This window comes from Manis javanica, chromosome 1 (assembly GCF_040802235.1).
Source record: "Manis javanica isolate MJ-LG chromosome 1, MJ_LKY, whole genome shotgun sequence".
Taxonomy (NCBI): domain Eukaryota; kingdom Metazoa; phylum Chordata; class Mammalia; order Pholidota; family Manidae; genus Manis; species Manis javanica.
In genome coordinates, this window is record NC_133156.1 from 165,360,843 (window position 1) to 165,385,621 (window position 24,779).

The 24,779-nt window shown below is 36.7% G+C and overlaps 1 protein-coding gene across 3 annotated transcripts in view; it reads right to left on the bottom strand.

Moving 5' to 3' along the window:
* NPHP1 (nephrocystin 1) overlaps positions 1-24,779 on the bottom strand; it is a 47,611-nt gene that overhangs the window by 17,368 nt on the left and 5,464 nt on the right. The window contains exons 3-12 of one of the 3 annotated variants that reach the window (XM_073240693.1): positions 23,048-23,108; positions 21,884-22,008; positions 19,419-19,641; positions 18,991-19,092; positions 15,859-15,959; positions 15,489-15,531; positions 13,393-13,477; positions 11,993-12,087; positions 10,274-10,402; positions 703-777 (exon numbers count right to left, since the gene is read on the bottom strand). In XM_073240693.1, the coding sequence (XP_073096794.1) occupies positions 703-777; positions 10,274-10,402; positions 11,993-12,087; positions 13,393-13,477; positions 15,489-15,531; positions 15,859-15,959; positions 18,991-19,092; positions 19,419-19,641; positions 21,884-22,008; positions 23,048-23,108 (1,039 nt within the window). Of the gene's footprint in view, positions 1-702; positions 778-10,273; positions 10,403-11,992; positions 12,088-13,392; positions 13,481-15,488; positions 15,532-15,858; positions 15,960-18,990; positions 19,093-19,418; positions 19,642-21,883; positions 22,009-23,047; positions 23,109-24,779 lie in introns of all 3 variants that reach the window. The other 2 variants (XM_073240692.1, XM_073240703.1) reach the window with 2 other exon arrangements.

Here is a 24,779-nt window from a genome sequence, read left to right on the forward strand (position 1 = left end):
ACGTGCTCTCACTGACCCTCTATCTTGCTTGAAGGTCTTTTGGTGCAGTAAGAGGATGGCTCCTGAAGGGCCCTAGGGTGCAGTGACACAGGAGTCAGCTGTGGGGCAAGTAAGTGCTAAAGTCATGTCACTCTGGAGGTAGAGAAAAAGTAAAGTAAAATCAACTATAGATGATTAAAGTCATGAAGAGAACATCAAGCATCTTCCTCTTCACTGGCATCTAGGTAACATCACTCAGGGGTCTGAAACCACTGGACCTCATGCCAGTCTTTCTGTTCCAATCTTGACAGCACCAGGCTATTAATGTACCAGTTTCCTAGGCGTCACCCTTCATTTTATCTGAAGAAAGCACAGCTCTTATTAGCACAGTTAGACATTTCATTTTTGAAAAACACTTCCTAAATTAATCCTTTTGTTTTCATTTTTCATCAGAGGGCATTTCCTAGAATTGAACCCTGAAATCCATTGAGTGAGATGATTCATAGGAATTACAACTTTGGTGAGTCAGAAGCATGAGTCATTTTTATAAGTCCTACAAGAACATTAAATAATCTAAAGATTCAAATCTGGCCCCATATATTCTGTGCTAAACCTACATATATTATTTCAGAAATACACTTTGACAGCCTCGCCTTAGAACTTTATAACACTTAACAGGTAAAGAACTTTATGTTTCATTCCTTCACTCAGCAGCTTCCTTACCTGGGGAGAAAAGGTCCATGTTTTGGGTTGTTTAGGTTGCCATGTGGCTCTGACTGTATGAACGTTGCTCAGAACCTGAAATGAGATTCTCCCATTTGAAATCATGTTGTGGAAAGCTCCCTGAGCCATCAGCACTTCCAGGCCCCAGCAAGTTAGCAGTTAGGTGAGGAGCAGAGGGAGAGGGGGAGCTTTCACGTCTTACTCTGTGCTGCTCTGTAACATTTTTTCTTTTTATATCAAGTACATACCTAATTTCAAAATGATTAACAAACAAGTTTTACAGCATTTACTTAGAAAACAATGAAAGCACTGATAAAATGAACTCAGAATCAGACCTTGGTGCTTGTAGCACATTATTTTAAATGAAATACTTCATTTCTGAGATAGGTTTACCAGACAAGTAAGAGAAATTTCGGGCACAAATGACCTTTTAAGAAATGGGCCCCGTAAGAGTGCTTGTGTGTAGTCCGTTACCCTGCCACTAAGACAGACATGCAGACAATATTAGTAGGGCAGACACACGCTTACAGTTTTCTTTAAGATCTCTAGGCCCATAAATTATATTCTTCTTGCAATTGAAAATCTTATAAAATGCTCCACAAGAAGTTAGTCCCACAACACACATAAAGCAGTGAAATACACAAGGAGCAGAACTGTGACGAGGAGTTCAGATTCTGTGAAGTTATGGCCAAACCAACATCATCCAAAGGAAGAGGTAAGAAACCATTTTTACTTTAGACACAAATATGTCCATACAGCACTTCTAGAACTAAGCTTTGAGAATATGTAGAAATTAACCCAAACCTGTCATGTTAGGTCAAATTGCCTTCGCTGCCCTCTGGGTCCCTAGTGGTAGGCAACTAGGAGTACCTTCTGGGCAGCCGCGCTGTTTTTCACATGGAAAAATTCATTTCCTTTAACAACTAGTATATTTGAATTTATTTAAACTCTTTCTAAGATAATAATACTCTCAGCCTGGACTCTTGGGGTACAAACTCCTTTTGATTATTACCTGGTATTTAATCTAAGACTGCTTTTTATTTATTTGAAAGTCTTTCTTGGTTTTTCAAGAAGTGATAACTGTTCTTAATATCCAAGAAATTCTTGGCAATCATCAAAATTGAGATCTCATATTATCTCTGCTTTTATCTTTTCAACTTGGAGAATCTTGACTTTGACAAGTAACTTCTGCTTGATAATTTTACATCTTTCTTGATTTACAGACTCTGGGGGCTAAAAAGGATTTAATCTAAACATCTCATTATACATATGAGAAAACTGCACCTATGGAGATGAATGATGGGCTCAGAATCATTCTGTCTTCTGCACATAAACAGAACACAAAGGGTGAAATAATCGAGGAATCAAAAAGTTTAGAGATCTTTCCACTTAACAGACCACATTAAGAATGCATAAGGACATATGCTCAATATGGCACACTAGATTTACACTTCAACAAAGCTGCTGCTCCAAACATAAAGCAGGTTAGTGAAAAACACAGAGTAGGATTCAAAAGTAAGATGAATATTTTAATGGACTATAAATAGAACAGGAAAGCAAAGAAGAGGATTAGAGTAAAACCAGGTGTCTTCTGAGCTCTGAATCTAGTAGTAGGATGTGGTGGCAGAGTTGGATTTGTATGTTAGACGCTAATGGTACCCAATACACGTTAGAGGAACAGAAACAGCCTTGCTGCTTGAAGACAGGAGGGTGAAAAATAATGGTGTCCAACCTTCCTCCTCATTGTAAGTGGTGAGCTGAAGCAGGTAGGACAAAGATGGAGCCATGACACCAGATCGGAGCCAAGTCAACAAACAGATGGGCCTTGTAGTGAATCAGTGACATCCCTGACATCACCTTGGATCAAACCTCTAAACTCTGTAAAGTCTAGCTCTAGACAAAGGTTTGGTAGGAGATGGTACTGGGTAGCAGCCACAACACTATTAGATAGTAGGGGGAAGAGAGTAATATTATCAATCACATGTAATGTTTCTTTAAAGACTAAAGAAGAAATCAAATCCTAATAACAGAAGAAACAAACCTGAGCATAGAAATTAATAAAATATGTGTATATGAAATTAAATATTGTTTTTAAAAAAGCCAAATTTGATTGCATAAAAATAAAGCCTTCTAGACAACAATAATAAGATGGGAGCAGGTATTCAGCTGGTTGCTAAAGCTCATTGGCATCTTTGGTGTGTTAAGGAGGAAGATAGAATGATTTTAGATTTATGAGAATAATTTATACATAAATAGGTATGTTAAAAATTTAAAGGTAACAAATAATGGAAATATATTCTATAGATTCCAAAACAATAGTAGGAAAAAAGTGGAATGCAGACAACAGTATTTCAACAAACAGCTGAGAGAAACAAAAGCAGCAAAAAAAAAAAAAAAGGTGATAAACAAAATAAGCATGCACACATGTACAAATGGGGGAAATAAGTCCAAATGTATGAGTAATTATAATAAATGAGGCTTATCTAATATTATTTATTCAATCCAGATATGGACAATACAAAAAGAAAATTATAAGCCTATTTCACTTACGAATAGAAATGTAAAAATCCCAAATAGGTATTAGTGAGTCTAATTAAGCAATATTTTGCTTTTAAACAAAATAAAAATATATAATCAAGAAGAGATTATTTCAGAAATATTAAGGTTGTTTCACTATCAGAAAATTATTGCAGAACACCACATCAACAAATTAAAGGGGAAAAAATCTTAGGACCATCTCAAAAGATGCAGAAAAGAATGTGCTAAAATTCAACATTCACTTGTAATAAACTGGGAGCAGAAGAAAACCTAAGTGTCTATCAAAACTTGCAACTATCATCTCAATGGTGAATCTTTAGAAGCAATCACATTTAAATGAGGAAGAAGACAAGGCTGTCCCTCCTGGCAGTGCTTGCCAAAACAGTAAGACAAGGAAAAGACATGTGGTATAGAAATGGGAGACATGAAACAGTATTTTTTGCAATACAACTATATACATTAAAAAAATCTAAGAGGCTTTATATAAAAGGTCTAGATACAAAAAATACTACATTCAAGAAGTATTAGAAATAATAGGCAATTTCAGTAAAGTTTTGGGATATAAGATCAACTTCCAAAGAGTAACTTTCTATTTATCGATCATAACCAATCAGAAAATAAAAGAGGAATAAGATTCCAATGCATTATGGCTACCAAAGCTAGCTAATTTCAGGAAATAATGTGGTGTGGGGAGAGTACACAGAGAAATTAAATGATAATATGAAGATCTGAATAGACATATCCCCCAGAACTATAGTATCCAATTCAGTAGTCACTGGACACATGCAGCTATCTAAATTTTACTTTAAATCACTTAAATAAAATTTTAGTTCTTCAGTCATAGTAGCCATGCTTCAGGTGCTCAACAGCCACGTGGGGAGAGTGGCTACCATAGTGGACAGCACAGAGGTAGGATATTCCCATTACCCCAGACAGTTCTACTGACAGTGCTACTCTAGACTGTGAGACATCCCATGCGACAACTGACCCAGGTTCTCCAACAAGTCAGGGGCACAGAAATTAGAAGGCAGGAGAAGGGGGACTTCTAGATTAAAAGAGATGTAAGACACATGCCAACCAAATGCAACATGTATGGATCCCGACTTCAACACAACAACTACAAAAAGAAATCCTTGAAGCAACAGGAAAAGCTGCATATGGACTGGGTATGAGATGAAAACATGGACTCATTCTTAATACTGCAGGATGGGATAATGGTCCCTATGTAAGAAAATGTCGATACTTGTATACAAAGTACCAATGTCAATGCATATATAGAAGAGTGAAATGAAATGTCAAAGTTTTCATTACAACCCTTATATAAAAAATAAAGAAAACATTGGGGCTACATTAGCCTGTTCAGCAAAATCTTGAAAATTATACTTTTTTCTCTACTTCTGTGAATGTTTGAAAAGTTTCATGATAAAAATTTGATTCTGAAATAAAAAAGGTCAAGGGCAGACTAGAAATAATTGTGTTAGTCTATTGTCAATGTGAATTCATGTCTTACTACCTTTTAGAGTCATGATTTCAGAAGTGTCACCCAGTAATATTCATGATGTAGTGACCCAGTGCTGTCCAGTAGGACTCCCATAAAACCTACAATGATGGGTATGCTCTGTGTGCTGTCTGATGTGGTAGCTGTCAGCTACGTATGGCAACTGAGCACTTGAAATGTAGTTAACGACATCCAAGAACTGAATTTTAAATTTTATTTAATCTTAATTATTAAGTTTTAAATTAATAGTAATTTAATACTATTTTAAATTTAATTTAAATAACTTACAGTTGCTATAAATAATAGTAGCTACTATAAAGTAGCTGGTGGCTACTGCATTTCAGTTTGGTTCAATTTGCAATAAATATGAGTGCACATTTATTTTTAAATGAATTTTAAAAAACTAAGGTATGTATGTTTAAATTGAACAAAAGTCTTTTATGGTGAAAATTATGAAACCTTATGATAAAATAAAAGTGATGATGAAAATAAATGGATAGATCATACTATACGTTAAAGGGCTATAAAGACAATACTATAAAGATTCTAGTAAAATCAACCTATAAATTCAATACAGTTTTACTAAAAATTCCAAAAGGTTTTTCAAGTAATTTAACAAGCAGATACTAAAAATCATGTGGAGGAGCGAAAAGATGTAGATAAGTTAAGAATAATTTATATAGAAAGCAAACCGAGGGGACCTTCCATATTATAAAGCCATAGTGATTTAGACCGCATTGGTCCAGGGAAAAACAGATACACCAACTGACCAGAACAGAGGGACCAGACCAGATCACACACAGATGATCATTTGTCTCATGACAAATAAACATATACAAATAAGTATGTGCAAGAATATTCAATGAAAGACTATGTAAAAATGTTTCTCAACTGAATAATGGGTAAATACACTGTGACATATCCATACAATGGAATACCATTCAACAGTTAAAAAGAATGACCAAGAGCAAAATCCATCAACTTGGATAAATCTCAAAAACATAATGTTCAGGAGAAAAAGTTAATTGCAGAAAGATACATGGATATTATACTATTTTATGAAACATGGGAATATTAAAAAATAGGCTATATAAAATTAATAAATCAAAATTTAGGATAGTGATTTACCTATATGGGAGAAAGGAGAGGAATAGGATGGGGGAGTGCTTCAATCATATTTGCAGCATTTATTTTTAAATTAATAGATTTATTTTTTAAGATAACACTTTATTATGAACTTTTAAAATTTTTGTTTAGATTTCTAGAAAAATTAGGCAGAAAGTACTTATTTTTTATTTTTAAAAAAGTCAAGATGTACATACTGCAAACTAGAAGTGTTCAATAGAACTAGGTGATAAAGCCATAGGTATGTTATGCTATTCCCTGGATGTTTCTGTACATTTGAAATAGTTCATAATTTTGAAAACAGCTAATTCCAGTAAAAATCACATTGGGCTAGAAAACAGACATAAAAGGAAAAAAGTTGGAAAACTGTAATGTTCCAAAACAACAAAGCATCTAAATGTGAGATATGGCTTACCTTCTATTTCTCTTATTATTAGCTATTAGTTGATATATCATTTCCTAATGAGTAAGAGTTTTCAATTAATTTATAAAAGGGTGAAACATACAACAGTGGTTAATTATGAAACGTGCCAAACATATCAGACAGGTTAAAAGAAACTTACAGTGAACTCCTATATGCATATCACCTAGATTCTACTAGTAGTATTTTACTACCCATTCTTTATCACATATATCATCTATCAGCTCACCTTAGTTTTTGAGGGATAGCCAGCTTGCAGACATTAGTAAACTTCTCCCTAAATACATTAGCATGCATGTCATTAACTAGAGTTGATTGCTTACAGTTCTTCTGGATGTAAAATTTAATGTAATGAAATTTACAAACTTTACTTTTATTCTATATATAACCTCCAGCATGGAGAGAGGAAATGGACTGGCTCGCCAGCATAGGCCCTGAGGAATGACACAGTGAGTGCTGTCAAGGTAGGCCCCATGAGGAGCCTGAACTTCCATCGGGCCTCAAAGTCAGGAAGCATACCTTCCCCCAGGACTGTGAATAGAGGCCAGGTGGGAAACCTGGACTTCCATTCCCACCGGGGGTAGTGAGGCCGCACTCACCTTCCCCTTCCATCATCGTGCCAGACGTCTGCTAAAACAGAGGCTAAATAAGATCCAGAGACACAAGGCACCCAAAATATCCAGTATACAATAAAAAAACACTCATCACACCAAGAACCAGGAGAATCTTAACCTGAGTAAGAAAAGACAATCAACAGACACTGATACTGAGATGACACAGATGTTGGAATTACCTGACAAGCATTTTAAACCAGACTCCTAAAAATGCTTCAATAAGCACCATGGACATGCTTAAAGCAAATTTAAAATGTAGAAAGAAATACAAAGTTTCAAGAAAGGAATCACAACAAAGACATGGAAGATATAAAGAGCCTGTTGGAAATTCTAAAACAGAAAAATACAATAATCAAGATACACACACACACCCCTCACTGGATAGACTCAACTGCAGAATAGAAAAGAGAGTGAGAACCAGTGAACCTGAAGATAGGAAAACAGAAACCTCACAGTCTGAATAACTGAGATAAAAGAGATGAGACAAAATGAACAGAGCCCCAGGAGCTTTTGGGATTTTAACAAAGGATTTCACATTCATGCCATGAGAGTCCCAGAGGAGAGTTTGGAGCTGAAAAAGTATTCAAGAAAATAATGGTGGAGATGCCCCCAAGTTGGCAAAAGACAAAAACCTACAATTGAAGAAGCTGAGTATGCCCAAACAGGGTAAGCCCAATAAATTCATGCCAAAGTGCAGTATCAACTTCTAAAAACTAAACATGAATCTTTTGACAGCAGTGAGAGAGGAATAACACCTAGATTTACTGACGGAGAAAATCAATCCCAATGACAGTAGATTTCTCATCAGAACGCTAAAGGTCAGAAAGAAGTGGCACAATTTTTGTCAAGTGTTGAAAGTAGTAGCCACCCAGAATTCTCTATCGAGGGAAAATATGCTTCAGGAATGAAGGGGAAGCAAAGACATTCTCAGATGAAGAAAAACTAAGAAAATCTGTAGCCAGCAGGCCTACCCTTAAAGAATGGCTAAAGGAAGTTATGCAAACAGAAAGGATATGATAAAAGAAGGAATCTTTGAACATCAGGAAGGAAAGAAGAACAATGAAAAGAGTAAAAATAGGGCAATACGATAGGTTTTCTCTTGAGTTTCCTAAATTATGCTTGATAGTTGAAGTAAAAGTTATAACACTGTATGATGTGGTTCTTGATGTATGTAGAGTTTTAGTAGTAATACTTTTTCATTTATAACTAGTCTTAGATTTATTAAAGAAGCAGTCTTAAGTAAACAGTATCAGCATTTGTATAACTATTAAATATGTTCTGGAACTCTCGATTGGAAATTTGGCATATATTACTTACATAAACTAACTTCTATTATTTCTATGTAAAATAACTTCTGTTATTTTGATACGTTATTCAAAATAAAGTTTCAATCTTTGTTTTATGTTCTCATATATAAGAACAGGGAGAGATCTAGGAAAATGTATCAAACCAGATCTAAGGAAAAGACAATTCATCCCTTTTTGGTCGCTGATGACACCTACTGGTGCATGTGTGGTACTGGTTTTGTGCAGGGTACACAGAAGCGAGGGAGGATCCCTCCAACGCAAGCTCATTCCTTCACTCCCAGTTCAGAGGAAGAAAGGCACTTTCCCCCTGCTGGCACTGGAAGCGCGCTTGGCTCCCTCATACAGAGAGCAGCAGCAGCTGTTCTTTTAAGACACTAACTGGGTGTACCCTTGACACACTGCTCTGAGGTACTGATCAAGTAACCTCTTCCCTGTGCGTATCCTGTTATTAAAAGGCATAGAAGCTGTTTCCAGACAAAGAGCTGTGAAGCAGTTTACCCAAACTCTCCCAGGTCATGCCCCCAGTAAGACTCTGAATAAAGTATATTTCCTTAAAAAACAGTTTACACCAAGAGAATAAAGCTAAACCAACCAACTCCTTTAACCTGATCGGCTATTGGTGTTCCCTACGTCACTGAATGTCACCAGCATGCACCCACATGTGGAAGTCAGACACTTGGTGCATACCTGACACCCCACTCTCCCCACCCTCCATATCCAGTCTGTCACTCAGTGGGGTTGGTTTTCACCTCCTTAGTATCCCTCTAGCCATAGCTCTCCCCTGCAGCCCACTTCCCTGCTCTAAGTTATCACCATCTCATCTAGTCACATTTACTATGTTCTATGTACTGTTCTAAGTGTTTCACTTACATTCACTCATTTAATCCTCACATCAACCCTAAGAGGCATATACCAGATGAGAAAGCAGAGAGACAAGATCATGTAATTTGGTCCGTGTCTCACACCCGGCTGGTGGAGCCATGGTTAATTTTAGGCAAACTGGCTGCAGGTTTTGTTACCTTGAGGGGGACACTTGCTGCCCTTTGACCACCACACTGTGCCATAGCCCCCAAATGGTCTACTCATGCCCCTTCTGGCTCCCTCACCCATCTCCAGAGAGGGGCCAGAGATCTTCCCAAAACATAAATCTAAATTGCGTCACTTCCTCCGGTGACTTTCCCTATTTTAGGATAAAAACAAAACTCCCTGCATTCCCAGCTTCCTGACGTCTCCCCTTTCATCCCGTCCTGCTTGCTCTCTCTCTCAGCACTCAGATGCCCTGGCCTCCCATTTCCTGAGTCCTTTCCCCCCGAGGCCTTTGCCTGTGCTAGTCCCTCAGCCAGGCACACCCTTCCCTTTTCTCTTTGCCTTGTTAAGGCCTATTCACCCCTGAGATCTCAACTCAACCACCCTTCCTCAGGAGGAAACTAAGACAAGCCATTTGAGAATTCTTTCCTACTTTATCCAGTGCTATGAATTAAAACTATAAATTTCCATCTAAGTACTGTTTAAGCTATATCTCACAAACAAATCAATTTTTAAAGTCATTCAAATTCTTTATTTGGTACTGGGTAAAAAGTATTCTCTTAGGAATTAGGGATGAAAAAAATGGAAAAGGACACTAGTAAACTTTGTAAGGCGATGATAATGCACTGTATCTTGATAGAGGTGTTGGTTATACAGGTGTGTACATTTGTCAAAAATGCAATACTCCATGCACTTAAGACCTGAACTGTATACAATACTAGAAGACAGGCATCAGAACCTTTTTGTAAGTGGAAAACCTAAGGGTCAGAGGAGCTAACTGTGATATGTATATAAACATCACACACTTAGCAACTGGAAGAGCTGGGGGTTAAGCCTATGTCATCAGAACTGGTGTGGTTTGTACTGTACCACATATTATCTTATACATATACTTACACATATTCACATACTTTTATAAAAAAGAGAGATTGAGAGAGAGACAAAGAGACAGATCTCATGCAGTACATGTTTACCACATGGTATTAACAAAATGCTTTCCATACTGATGTGAATGGATGCACACCATTTAAAATCAGCTCACCTTATTACCATCAAAAAGACAGAGGCGCACATGTCTGCTGAGAACCTGGATGCTTGTTCCTGGAGGAGGAATCATTTTACAGCTCCAGAGGGTCAGAATGAATGAAACACGACTTGGTCTTGACTTAATCTAAGAGAAAAATTGGTTATGAGAAAAGTTTACTTCTATGACATGTAAGATGAATTCATTTTCAAAGCATCTTTTATAAATACTTAAGAAAACATGCATAGAATAAAAAAGAATAAAAGGAAAAATTTTACACACAAAATTACATAAGGCAAGTTTCAATAATCTGTTCAATTTAAAACAAAACTTTAGGCAAAATTTTCAGGTAAATTTTTCACAAATATTTGTATTTGAAATACTTGTATTTTGGGAGTAAGTACATAAAAATTGTGATGAAAAGCATAGTCAGAACAATCAGGAAAAATGTGTGACCTGATCATGCAGTCACAGTATCCCAGGTTCATTCTTACAGTTCACTTCTGCAAAATGTGGGTAGGTGTAGGTCACCACCACACAAAAAATAGTGACACCAGGAATTAATATGATTCAGTCAGTTCCTCCTTGTTTTAGTTCCAAACATTTATCCACATTGTCCTTGGGTTCTTACATGGATGCTTTAATTACAGACAGAATGCACTGACCATTGGCTGTGATTATTCAGTTCTGCTTCACAAGGTAGTTCAGAACGTCAATAAATAAACTGGCATTCTGGTTTCTTATTTAAGAACATCTTCAACTCTTAACATTCTGTTTTATAGTCATGGGCCTTCCCATTTAAAGAACATATCTTTGAAAAAAATAAGACATTATCTAACAGCTTGTCACCTTTTCAATTTAAGAAACGAGAGTTGAATACTTAGTTCTCTAGGTACAAGTTCATTAAATTAAATGCCATTTATTCAAACACTAGTCCACTAAATAGACCAACTACCAGAACTTCTGTCGACCTGCAACGGAAGATACTTGATACTGAGAAGGTTCCAGGAAATGCTCAGGTTGAGAGGAAAAAGGGACTAAAATCTGCACCACCCCTCCCCACAAAGCCTGACCCCACTGGGTCCTCTTACTCTTCCCTTAAGGCTCTGTGGGGAGGGGAAAAAAGTAGAAGGTAAATAGGAAGGGGAATGATGTGCTATACTTGGTTCATATCTGCTAAAAAGGAGGACAATAGAATTAAATATCAAGAGTATTTCCTACTTCATGTACTGTGATACCAGGAACATTTACTCTAAGCTCTCCTAAAAAAGGATAATCATAGAGTACTGCCAACTTCCTCTCCTACTTAATCAAAACAATATTCTTCTTCCTCCTCCTCCTCCTCCTCCTGATACTGACTAACACTGAATGAATTATCATCATGTCCCAGGCCCTGTTCTAAGCCCTTTGCGCACGTAATGTAATTCTCACCATAACCTTATGTTGGAAGTATTCTTCGTCTTCCCTTTGTATAGATGAAGAAATTGGGGCAAAGAATAATTATGATAGATACCCAGTATTATTTCTTTGTAACAGTGGGAGAAGAGAGCAATGGAGGAGAGAAGCATGATAAAGTAATAAATCTGAGTTTTGTCTTAGCTATATGTTTCAAAATTGCAATACAGAAGCAATTTTGGGTTTCTATAATACATTAATCAAATTACATGTTACTTGTATACTTACAACCATGACAAAATCTGGAAAAGCTATAATTTTATTAATAGTAACCATACTTACAGTGCCTGTTTTAGTATCCCACATTAGATCTCTGAAGGCCAGTTGTGAAGGAGTAAGCTCTGGTTGTAAGAAGTAACTTGCTCGAAACTGAGTCCCTGTAAAAATAATTTTTCCTCTATTTTCTTACAAAGAATGGAATGTGATTCAAAACCCAAAATTCATGATGTTATGCTACAAACTTAGGAAAAAGACACCTAAAATGCTGAAACTTGCTTTCTAAGACAGATGTTCCAGGAGAAATTTAAACATAAAAACAATAGTAGGAAACAAAGAAGCACATAACAGCTCATCTTAAAGCAGCTTTAAGAAAGATCTTAAAGACTTTAAGGCCAATAACATGTCCCACGATGAAGATGATCCATTCAAATATTTCTGGAAAATACAGAAAAACTACAAATACTTTTTAGGGAATTTAATATATAATTATTAATTTCACTTAACACAAAACTATTTTTATACTGTTCTCCCATACTTTAGTCATGAAGAATACTTACTACAAAATCATTTATTCATTTGAGAAATCATTATTGAGTTTTTACTCTGTGCTAGGTACTATGCCAGGACATGGAAATACAAATGAGACCTAAAGAGAAATATGACCCCTGCCCTCATTAGTTTACAGTTGAATGGGGAAACAACTGTTTGAAAAATAAGTAGACAAGAGAATACATAAAATAACTAGAAGCTGACATAAGCTCATCAAGGGGGCTCATGTGGATGGGAGTAGGGGGAACCTACATTACTCCAGGAAGGCATTTCTGGGAAGGTGGGATTTACCCCTGAAACTCAAAGGATGAGAAGGTGCTGAGTATTCAGGGCAGGATAAGAAGAGCTTTCCCGGCCCAGCAGAGGGACCTAGAGATAATTCAACAACTCAGGGTATGTAGGAGACCCTCCCAATATTCATCTTAAAAATGAGCTTATGGATAAATGTTGTCAAATACAGGGAAATCCAAGAATGAGTAGGAAAACAGAAATGGAGAATGCAGGTAAGTCTTTGGAAAAGTCTGCTCTGAAGAGAAGGAGAGAAAGGGAGGCTCCAGCTAGAATGGGTAGGGATGGAGGGGCTGGCTTTTAAAGGTGGGAAACTTAGGCATGCAAGCACTACTGATGAGGGTCGGAGTTGGGGGGTGGGCGGGAGGTGAGAGGAAGATACAGGAAAGGGTCATGTTTGAAATGAAGAAAAGGGGCTGGTCCCAGAGTCCAGGTAAACAGACTAGCCTCTGACAGGACCAGGGGCCCCTCCTCCACTGCCATGGGGAAGACAAGGGAAAGATGAGCACCAAAGAGATTTGAGAGTCAACCACTTTTTCAAGAACTTGTTTTGGCAAAGTATGCAAATGAGATGTAAGCCTTGCCTACTTAACTAAGAGTCTGTGGTGGCTGACAGACACTGTTACCTTCCTCTAGAAGCTGGAAAAGCGTGGAAGGTCTGAATCCAGCAGGAATAGCTCCCATCGTGGTTAACACATCCACAGTGTTCACCTGCTGAAGATAGTAAAAAAAAAATCATTTGCTTGTTTTCATTCATGTTTCCTCACCTCTGTGTTTTCTCTTTATCACTACAGCAACTACAACCCAGAAAAGGAAAATACAAGAATCTAACTACAGATTTCTGAGCTGATGCCCACACTGAATCCTGCCTCTCCCAAGGAACTACGTACCCAGTAGGCAGAGCTCTGTGCCCCAATTGCTTCCTGCCCAGCCCTCATCAAAATGTCCCTGCTGTCTTGTACCACAGTGTACTGCCACCTGACAGTTGCTTTTTTTTTTACTGAAAGAAAAACAAATTTTTTTTATTTCAGTTGATTGGGAAGCTTTGTCAGAGCCCTACCCCTAAGGAGTAGAGACAACAGCTGCTTTTATTCTTGTTGGTTTGCTTTGCAATCTGCTTTGTGTAAAAGCTGACTCTCTCGGTCACAGGCGTCTGGTTAATATCATAATGGACACGGAGTGAAGGATTAATGGCTGCTTCGTATATGCACACACACACGCACACACACAAGCATGTCCATGTATGTGATAAGTAGGGTACAACGTCAGAAAGGATATTTATTTGAACTGTTAATCATGATTACTTAAGGGGGAGTAGATTTTTCATTTTGTTATACAATTTTTTCAAATGATAGGATTATGAATAATTCTTACTTCTTTTAGCATTTGGGGATTTTTCATATTAACTGAATTTTTTGAATTGAAGTATCATTGCTATACAATCTTATGAAGGTTTCACATGAACAACATTGTGGTTTCAACATTCACCCATATTATCAAGTCCCCCCCATTGCAGTCACTGTCCATCAGCATAGTAAGATGCTACAGAGTCATACTTATCTTCTCTGTGCTGTACTGAATTCCCTGTGACCTACCTATGTTGTGATTGTTAATTATAGTGCCCCTTAATCCCCTTCTCTCTCCCTCCTCACCCACCCTCCCCAAGCCCTTCCCTTTGGTAATCACTATTCCCTTTTGGAGTCTGTGAGTCTGCTGCTGTTTTGATCCTTCAGTTTTGCTTTGCTGTTATACTCCACAAATGAGTGAAATCATTTGGTACTTCTCTTTTCCACCTGGCTTATTTCACTGAGCATAATACCCTGTAGCTCCATCCATGTTGCTGAAAATGGTAGGATTTCTTTTCTTTTTATGGCTGAATAATATTCCACTGTGTATATGTACCACATCTTCTTTATCCATTCATCTACTGATGGACACTTAGGTTGCTTTTATATCTTGGCTATTGCAAATAGTGCAGCAATAGACATAGGGGTGCATAAGTCTTTTCAAATCAGGGATCTTGTTTTCTTTGGGTAAATTCCTAGGCCAAATAATATTTCTATTTTTAGTTTTTTGAGAAGCCTCCATACTGCTTTCCCATATGAACTGAAATGCAACATCAGTCTTTTATCCAAATGATAGAAAATTCAGGCAGAATTAGAGATATTTCCAAGCCCTCAAACCTACTCTTCTTACAGAAAAATTTCATTAAAATGTTACTTGAAAAAAAGTAAAGATAGAAATAAAATAATTATAAAAGTGTTCAAAGAAAACAATATTGAGATGGGACAGCCATTTCCAATTATAATACCAAAACAAAAGTCATAAATGGAAACACTTACAGACTTAGCTACATAACAAAATAAACATGTTTGAAAATCAACAAGAACCTATTCGTCACAAGTTTGCAAGGGTTAATATTCTTATTATTAAAATATTACTCAAACTCTTATACATTAATAAGATTTTTAAAAATCTCTTAGAAAAATGGTTGAAAGAACTGAAAAGGCAATTTACACAGAAGAAATAGAAACGGTCCTAATGCATACGAAATGATGCTAAAGCAGAAGTGTATGTTTTATGCTCTATATATTCCAAGCACTGAACCCTGTTTAAGATCCAGTGCTGTCTTCCAAAGTCACCCTTACGGTTTGCATCTGAACTCTGTCAGAACTATTCGGTAACAAAAGGAGACATCATTAACAAGACAGGCGATACCAACCTCTGAGACAGCTTTTCGGACAGCACTCCAGTGAGAATCAGTTCTGGAGAAGCAAAACAGCACGGGGAGGGCACAGACAGGTCATGCCTATTCACTCAATAAGGGAACTTCACCAATCAAAAAACAAAGTATGCAATTGTTAGTCAGTTTTGAAAACCTAACAATCTCTAGATGAAACCAGGATAGAATATCATGCACTAAAAATAGTCACAAAATTAAAGTAGCAAACATCTTTAAGCAAATAGTAGTGTGAAAAGCACTGTTCTCAAACTGCAAGTGATCTCCACTTCAAGAAATTCCTGATTTATAATGGTAAAAATAAACACAAAGTTTCCTAAACCTACTTTGATATCCTCTCATGTCTTCTTACCTTTGTTTAACTTCTGCTCCCTCTGCCGTTTCATCCCCCACCTTTACATCTCCTTCACTGCTTTCTTCACTTGATTCTTGGCTTTCTTCTTTATCATATGGCTGAAAAATTATTGAAATATGAAGTGCTTTTTATGTAAGCGAAATTCAACCAATAAAAATACTTTCAGGAAGACTTAAGTGTACGTGGGAATTTACGAACAGGTATACCAAAAATCAATGGGATAAAGATTTCAACACATGGTTGATAACATTACTGTTTGAAAAAATTACAAGACTAGAGCAAATCTAATAAAAATAAGTTCCAGATATAATTTACTCCAATGAAAAAAAGTAAAGATAGAAATAAAATAATTATAAAAGTGTTCGAAGAAAACAATATTGAGATGGGACAGCCATTTCCAATTATAATACCAAAACAAAAGTCATAAATGGAAACACTTACAGACTTAGCTACATAACAAAATAAACATGTCTGAAAATCAACAAGAACCTATTTGTCACAAGTTTGCAAGGGTTAATATCCTTATTATTAAAATATTACTCAAACTCTTATACATTAATAAGATTTTTAAAAATCTCTTAGAAAAATGGTTGAAAGAACTGAAAAGGCAATTTACACAGAAGAAATAGAAACGGTCCTAATGCATATGAAATGATGCTCAACTTCATTAGCAGTACAATAATGCAAATAAAAACAACAAGGAGCCTTTTTCTGCCTATCATATTGGCAGGAAGATTGATGACAGCCATCACTGGCAGGTGTGGGAAACAAGTAGTCTCAGGTGCTGGGGATGGAAGTACAAATAGGCATAACTTTGCTGAAAGGCAAAATGGCAAATCAAATCAAAACATTGGGTGTAAACCCTTTAAGCCAGCAATGAGTATCTAAGAACTTACATAAGGGGAATAATCAGACAAGTCTACAAAGATGTCTGTGCAGACTGAGCACAACACAGGTTGCTGGTTGTCTACCAGCCAATCTCCACTTCTTCTTTGCCAACAGAATCCCTGCTCTTAGCCAAGAGCCAGCTAAAATACTACATTTTTGTAGCCCTCCTTGCAGCTAGGTGTTGCCAAGGAACTACATTCCAAACAAGGAGATGTAATTGGAAGTTTTTGGTGTAACTTCCAGGAAACCTTCTTAGAAAGATAGCATCTGTGCCTTTGGACTTCTTGTTCCCTTTCCTCTTTTGCTGCTTGGCATCATTAAACAACCTAGCAGTCAATTTAAACTAAAGAGATAACCCTCAGAAGAGCTGCCTCCCGCCTAACAGCAAAGTAAAATGTTAGATGGGACCTTACCATCCTTTGATTGCCTACCTCCACACTTGTTCCATGTGCAAGAGACATATGCTTCTACATTATTTAAGCCACTATTTGGGGGATCTTTTGTAACTCATAGTTGAAGCTAATCATATCTTCTTTGCAATGAAATGCATATGATAATTTGCATTTAAATATGAAATGCATGTAAGTAATTTATACTCACTATAGGTTGGAAATGACCTAATTGTCCATCTATATGAAACTGGAATATTATAGTACCATTGAAAAAGATTATCTATAACTACACTGTGCAATATGCAGCCACTTGCCACAGGTGGCTACTGACACTTGAAATGTGACTAGTCCAAAATGAGATGTGCTACTTAAATGTAACATACACACTGGAATTTGAAGACTTAAATTGAAAAGAAGGAAGTATTTTAAATTACTGATTATATGTTGAAATTATACTATTTTTGATATACTGGATAACAAAATATTAAAAATAATGTCATCTGCTTCTTTTTACTTCTTTTAAAATGTGTATGGTATAATGAAAAATATATAGTTGGTCTTTATTCCCAGTTCTTAGCAACAATTTTTTTCTAAACCCTTGGAATTTCCTAATACAAGTGCCTTTTGGTATTCATTAGGAACCCCTTTCAACCATATCTGAATTTAGGCTAAGGTGATGGGGTGGGGCTGGCTGCCAGAGAACCAACCATGTGATTAGAGGGCTGATGTGAGCACACTGCTAACTGCCTCACCTTCAGGGAAGGGAAAGGAGCTAGAGATTGATGCAGTCACCATAGCCAATGGTTTAATCAATCTGCCTACATAATGAAACCCCCATAAAATCCCCTAAGAGATGGAGTTTAGGGAACTTCCAGGTTGGTGACCACTTTGAAGTTCTGAGAAGGTGGTGCTCAGAGAGGACATGGAAGGTCCAGGTCCAATTCCTCCATCTCCCAGTTTGCCCTATGCACCTCTGCCACTTGGCTGTTCTGAGTTGTATCTTCATATCATAGAAATAAGGTGTTTTCCTGATTCTGTGAGTCCCTTTAGCAAATTATGAACCTACAGAGGGGTATGGGAACCTCAGAATTTATAGTTGGTCACTCGAAAGTACAGGTGGTCCCTAGGATTTGTGATTGGCATCTGAAATAGGGTAGTTTGTAGGACTAAGCCTTTAAATTGTGCAGTCTGTGCTAACTCCAGGAATTAATGTCAGAATTGAAGTGTTGGTTACCTGGTTGGTTTCAGAGAATTGGTGTGGAAAAACAACAGGTATTTGGTGTCAGAGAAAAACCACATAGTTGGTGTTAGAAGTGGTATCAGAAAAAAGATATCTCAGGGTGGTTACTAGAAAATTTTAAATTACATTTGTAGTTCGTATGATATTTCTACTGGACTACACTGATCCAGACAGGTATCTATATATATTGGCACATAAAATGATCATGCTATACTATAACATATAAAATAAATAGCCTGCAATATGCATTTTAGTTACATTTATATCCTAGTAAGAGATCATATATTTGTAGCGTTAGCAAAAAATTATCTGTGGTTTTGTTTAACAACAAACAGCAAATGCCTATTAATTTTTATGATGAGCATTAATCGACAAAGCACCTTCATTTTAGGATAACACTCTAGGGTTCATCTGCATAAGAGTACTTCACAGGTCCCCAGGACTACTGATACACAATATTTTTCCCATACCCTATCCCTCTAAAATTAAAGCAAACTCTATATCTCAGGTCATTTGCTAGTCAGTTAATTAAAGAATATACAGCTTACTATTTTATTAAAACTGAAAAAGTTTTGAAAAAGAAAAAGTAAAAAATAAACAAAGACTAACCTCCAAGTAGGTTCTGGGAATGAGACCTTTGTTTCCTTTGGCATCCTTAGCCATCCACCAACCATCAGGTTTTTTTTCAATTATATGGAGAATTTCCCCTTTCTTAAAGCAAAATAAAGTAAAACTTTTTCAATTAAATTTTACCTCTAAAGTAGGAATTAGCAACATCAAAACTATTAGAACTAAATAGAAGACATTAAATCTTTTTCTCTTTTACTATCAGGTAACTCTGATAACAGAATTTCATATGACTACTGACTATAAATCATAATTAATACTTATTTTACTTTAACAAATTGAGTCTTAAAAAACTTAGTATCAGGAATATGTAGTACTATCCATTTATACATCTATACAGGTAAGTTTTCTTATTCTGTAAGGTACGCAAGTTTATCATTAGGTTAGGCTCCAGTCTTGTTTCTACCTACCTTAAATGTAAGATCCCCAACTTGCTGAGCAGTAAAATCTCCAAGAGCAATGTATTCTTCACCTGTAGCCTGTTGGTGGGATTTACTTTCCTGTTTCTCTTCCTCTTCCTCTTCTGTTTCTTCTTTCTCTCCCCCACTTTCTTCACTTTCTTCTTCATCATCATCTTCCTCGTCTTCTTCAGCAGAATCGCCATCTTCCTCTGTTTTAGTAAGTGTCCCAATTCTGCACAAAAAATTCTATGATCAGGATCACTTGAAATAATGTATAAGATCAGATCAAGTATAACTTCTATATAGAGAAGGTCTGGTGGTCATTAAGTATTAATGTAATTCCAAGTCATCAAAGATATCACTGCAGGATTTCTATTCTTTGAAGTTTGTTGAAAATGCCTTTATGGTAAAATATGGTTCATTTTGATTAAAGTTACATGGGCACATGGAAAGAATGTGTACTACTTAGTTGAATGCAGTTTTTCACATACGTATATATGTAATTACGTAAAGGTGGTTAAGGATCTTGGATTATATAGCTCTCCTTCAGTTCTGGCAACTTTTGCTTAATACATGTTGGAGTTATGTTATTAGGTGTCTACACATTTAGATATCTTCCTATGTATTGACCCTTTTATTATAAAATGTCTTTTTTAAATTACTTTTGACCTTTAAGTCTACTTTCCCTGATATTAATATAACTGTATCACCTTTGTTTTGGTTAGGGTTTACATGGAATTATTTTATTCCAGTCTTTTACTTTCAACCTATCTATAATTTTATACTAAGTATATTTCTTCTAAACAGTATATATTTTGGGTTTTAAAAGATCCATTCTACAATCTCGTTCTTTTAATTGGAGTACTATCCCATTTACATTTAATGTAACAGTCTATATGGCTGCATTCAAACCATGTTGCCATTTAGTTTCTATTTGCCTCATCTGTTTTTTTGTTTCTCCTTCCTTGTCTTTTTTGGGGTAACTAAATCATTTTTCGTATTCTATTTTATTATTTGTGCTGCTTTTTATTTACTTCTTTATTTTATTTTGTTAGTGATTATTCTAGGCATTACAATATGCATCCCTAACTTATCAAAGTCTAACCTAAATTACATAAAAGAATTTTAAGATAATATCATCCCACCATTTACCCTGCCAGCTCTTTTGCTATCACTGTGCCATTGTTGTCACGTATTTTACTTGTACATGTAGCTGATCTTTATTATTTGCAGATTCCCTATTTGAAAATTCTGTATTTAGTAAGTAAAATGCTCAAATGTACCTGTAACCCTAATCAAAATGGTGCAGTGCTTTCGTGGTCATCCACAGTCATGTGCAAAGCAGCAACAAAATGTGAGTTGTCTAATATGCACACTCCCAGCTAAGGCTGAATAAGGCGGCACTCTTGACTTTTTTCCCCCCAGCTCTCTCACTGTAAATAAGCATCCTTTTTAACAGTCTTTTAGTGCTACATTTTTTGCATTTTTGTGCTTTTCGTTGGTGATTTTGCCAGTTAAAATGACCCTCAAACATACTGCTGAAGTGCTGTATAGTATTTCAGAGCACAAGAAGGCTGTGATATGCCTAATGGAGAAAATAAGTGTGTTAGATTTGTAAGTTCAATGTTAATGAATCAATAATACATATTTAAGTAAGGTATCTTTAAATAGAAACATACATAAAACAAAGGTATGTATTACCCAGTTGACAAAAGTGTGACTGGAGCCTTACAGGAACCTAACTCTGTATCCCACCTAGAAGCAATGATTTAGTATTTACTAATTAAGTGTTCACATTTTATAGTTGTTTATGCTAGGAAAGTTAAGTCCAAAGCAGCTACCTGTCATTCTCAGTATTGGAATTCAGGGGAAATTCTAGAATCCCTGCATCTATATCCTTTAGGATTTTCCCCAGGATACAGTGAAAAAGTATGGGAACAGCATTTGAAGAGTCTGCATAGTTGATTTTTTCCTTTTTGCTTCCCACAAAGTGGGTTTGTTTATACCATCAAGTTTTCTTTCCATTCTGCAAAGACTATTATTAACATACACTACAGCAGAAAACCATGCATGTTTCTACCTCCAATTTCTAAAAAATATTTATGATGAGGGGAAATATACAAGTAGACAATCCAAACATTGGATTGAAAAATCCGAATTTTCTTTTTATATATCAACACTGATATTAAAGGCATCAACCTTGTTTTCTAACATTTGTTTATTTAGCTTTTCAGATCTCTGTTTTGTTTCCCCAGCTGGATTATAGATTACCTGAGGGTAGAGATTATGACTTACACTTCTTTACATGTCTCAAGGGATCTAATATTTTCTACTATATATAATAAATGAATATCAGTTGATTATACTGTTGCCATTTGTTTATATCTATACTGTTATATGTCTTTATTCTGAGTCAAATATTAAAACTGTTGGTGACATAATATCTGAGGAAAGAAAGGAAGGAAAAAACATACTCAGTTTTATTTTCTCTACTTAGGGACCCAGCGAGTTCTTGCAGTTGGTGGGTAAGCTTATCCAAAAGATGGTTCTGCTCCTCTTTTTTCTGATTATAGTTCCCGACAGGTGCAGGTTCATCAGCCTATGAGAGAATGTAAACCTATTTCACTGAAAAATTTGTTTCCTATTATATTTATTTCAAAAGGAAAAAAAGCTCCAGTAAGTGCTAGAAAACAAAGTAAGTATCAGTATGAGACTATGCTTACCTTTGAGAAATGATTAAAAGATATGTAGATTATTACATTGGAATGCAAACCAAAAGAAAAAATAAAATTGTGCTACTTGGTTTTTTGTTTGGCTGGGTATTGCAGACCCTCTGATAGTTTCCAGACAGAAGACTGGCTTTATAGTCAAAAACAGAGATGCCAATCCCAAGTTCTGTCACTTACTGCAGAGAGACATTGGGAACCACTTCCCCTCTGGGAGCCTCAGTTTCCTCTTTTGTGAAATAGGAATAATTAGGTATTCAAATTTAGGTTATGTCTGCCTCCTAAATTAAAGTATTGTCACTGGAGACATTTGAAAGAGACACTCAGTGACCACTTGTCTCAGATGCAATAAAAGAGATTCATTCATAGGCAGGGAGAGGATACCTTCCATTCTAATGCTCTCTGAATCTCTAGCCTAGGACACCTAGCAGAAGCTCAGGCTCATAATAAAAGGACACATCCGAAGGGACTACCAAGAGTAAAGTCTAGTTGCTCCTCTTTCTGCAGAGTCACTAATATTAGAGCTACTATGTGAAACAAGGAGCTTCTTTACCACTTACCCTCAGGGCCAGACCACACACTCTCTCCCCACAATATAATTAAAATGAAAACAATTAAAAACTGCAAAACATAAAACTCACATATACAAATTGAAAATAGTTTCTTCCTGATTTTCTGAGTTCTCAAGGCTGGGTGAGTTCATCAGAGCTGAACTCACAGCGGTATTTGAAGCCCTGGCTCTACTGCTCCCGGGCACATGCTCAGTAAGCTTGTCGGCAAGTCAGCACCCACTGCAGTTGGACTTCATCTCTCACGCAAACCAGGAAATTACCCCCTCTATGAACTCCCACTTAATGAAAAGCTTTGCATGAAAACAGATTTTTTTTGTAATATGATTAACTATATTCTTACCTTGCTTAATTTTTGAAGAGCATTTTTATTTTCATCTATTGCCTGTTTTAATTGGATACATCTAAATTTTTAAAAAGAAAGAAAAAAGTAACAGATTTTCTATTATCAGAACCACAAAGTTATTTTATAAAATCATACATAAATCTTTAGGCAGTCAAGACAATTAGTTATTGTATGAATGATGTTAAAAAATTCACCTCTAGGTGGATTAAAGACGGCAGTGTGAGAGGTGAGACAGAGAACTCCTACCAAAATTACATGTAATACAAAAATACAGTTAACACAACTAATCCTAAAGGAGCAAGAGGAAAGAAAGCTGCGCCAGACTGCAGAAAACCAGGAGAAAAGAGCAAGCCTCATGAACAGGGCACTGTACCAAAACCTTGATCCGGTGGGACCCAAACCCTTCCCCCACCCCAGGTCACTAGAGGGAGGAAGAGAAATGGAGCAGGGAGGGGGTGGAAACCTAGGACTGCTGAACACCCAGCCCTGGAGATCTGCTGTGGGAGCAGGAACCTACATTGCATGGTGCTCTGGTGATTAGTGGGGTTGGAAAGCTAAACAGGTGGAATAGTTCAAGAGACTGAGATTCCAGCCATTTGTGGAAAAGAGAGATCCACATCTGGCTGCTCTGGGACAAAAGAAAGGCAGGCAGTCTAAGAGAATTCCTAATAGCAAAAGGGCTGCTAAAGGAGAAAAGATTGCACAGAACGTGCTGCTCAAGAGAAAGGATAGGTGGACAAAATTGTCTGGTGCACTCTGCCCAGCAGGTTTAGAAGTTTCAGGAGCTTCAGGCGCTCCAACCCCCTGGCTGGCTACACAGCTCCCAGGCTCCCCACCATGATACGTAGCCTGCGTTGCCTTCCTCCTGGCCGGCCAGGACCAGCTCGCAAACTGGCAGTCCCTGGCCTGGCATCAGGCCAGCCAGAAGGAAGCCCCGCCTACAAAAGCTACAAACGCAAAGCCACTGATCCACCCTGGGAGAGCCTACCTCCTAACTTTTTGGGGAGTGAGACTGACAGTACAGCCACTAGTTTTAACAGGTATCCTGTTACTTGACCAAAAGATCCTAACTGAAACTTTGACTCAGAAATTTCATGTAACAGCCAGAAAAGAAAACTATCTTTATATAATACACAAATAAGCAAATTATTTATTATAATTATCTCCTTCCTATCTGTAAAACTTAAAATCCTCAAACTGTTCACATATTTTAAGACTCCCGGGTCAGAATAAAAACTAAATCATGTATTTTGCTTCACTGCCTCCTGAAACCCTACAAAAAATAGTTAGTACATTTTAAAAGGCTATGAACCCTGAACACAAGAGAATAAAAAAACGACCACCTGTCAACTAGACATTTCAACAAATTTTTGCTGCATGGAAAAAAGACAGAAGCATGGTCTTCTATAAAGAGAGGAAGAAGCCATAAAAGCAGAAAAGGGACAGAATCTGCCAGGCAGAGACCACCATGATTTGGGTCAGCAGGCCTGAAGAACAGAGGGTTAATTCAAGTGTGTCTAAGGAAGTGTATTATAGTTGTACAGATGAAAAGACATGCACAATGGCTGGGATTTGCTGTATATATTAACTGTATATTGTACTGTGTTTATTATATTATACTATATCACATTATATAAATTAAATCATATCTATAACATCTAAGTTATAAAAAGGAAAATCAGTCTTAAGGAAATTGTGAGGGCTTTATATAATTCAGGGAGGGAGTAAA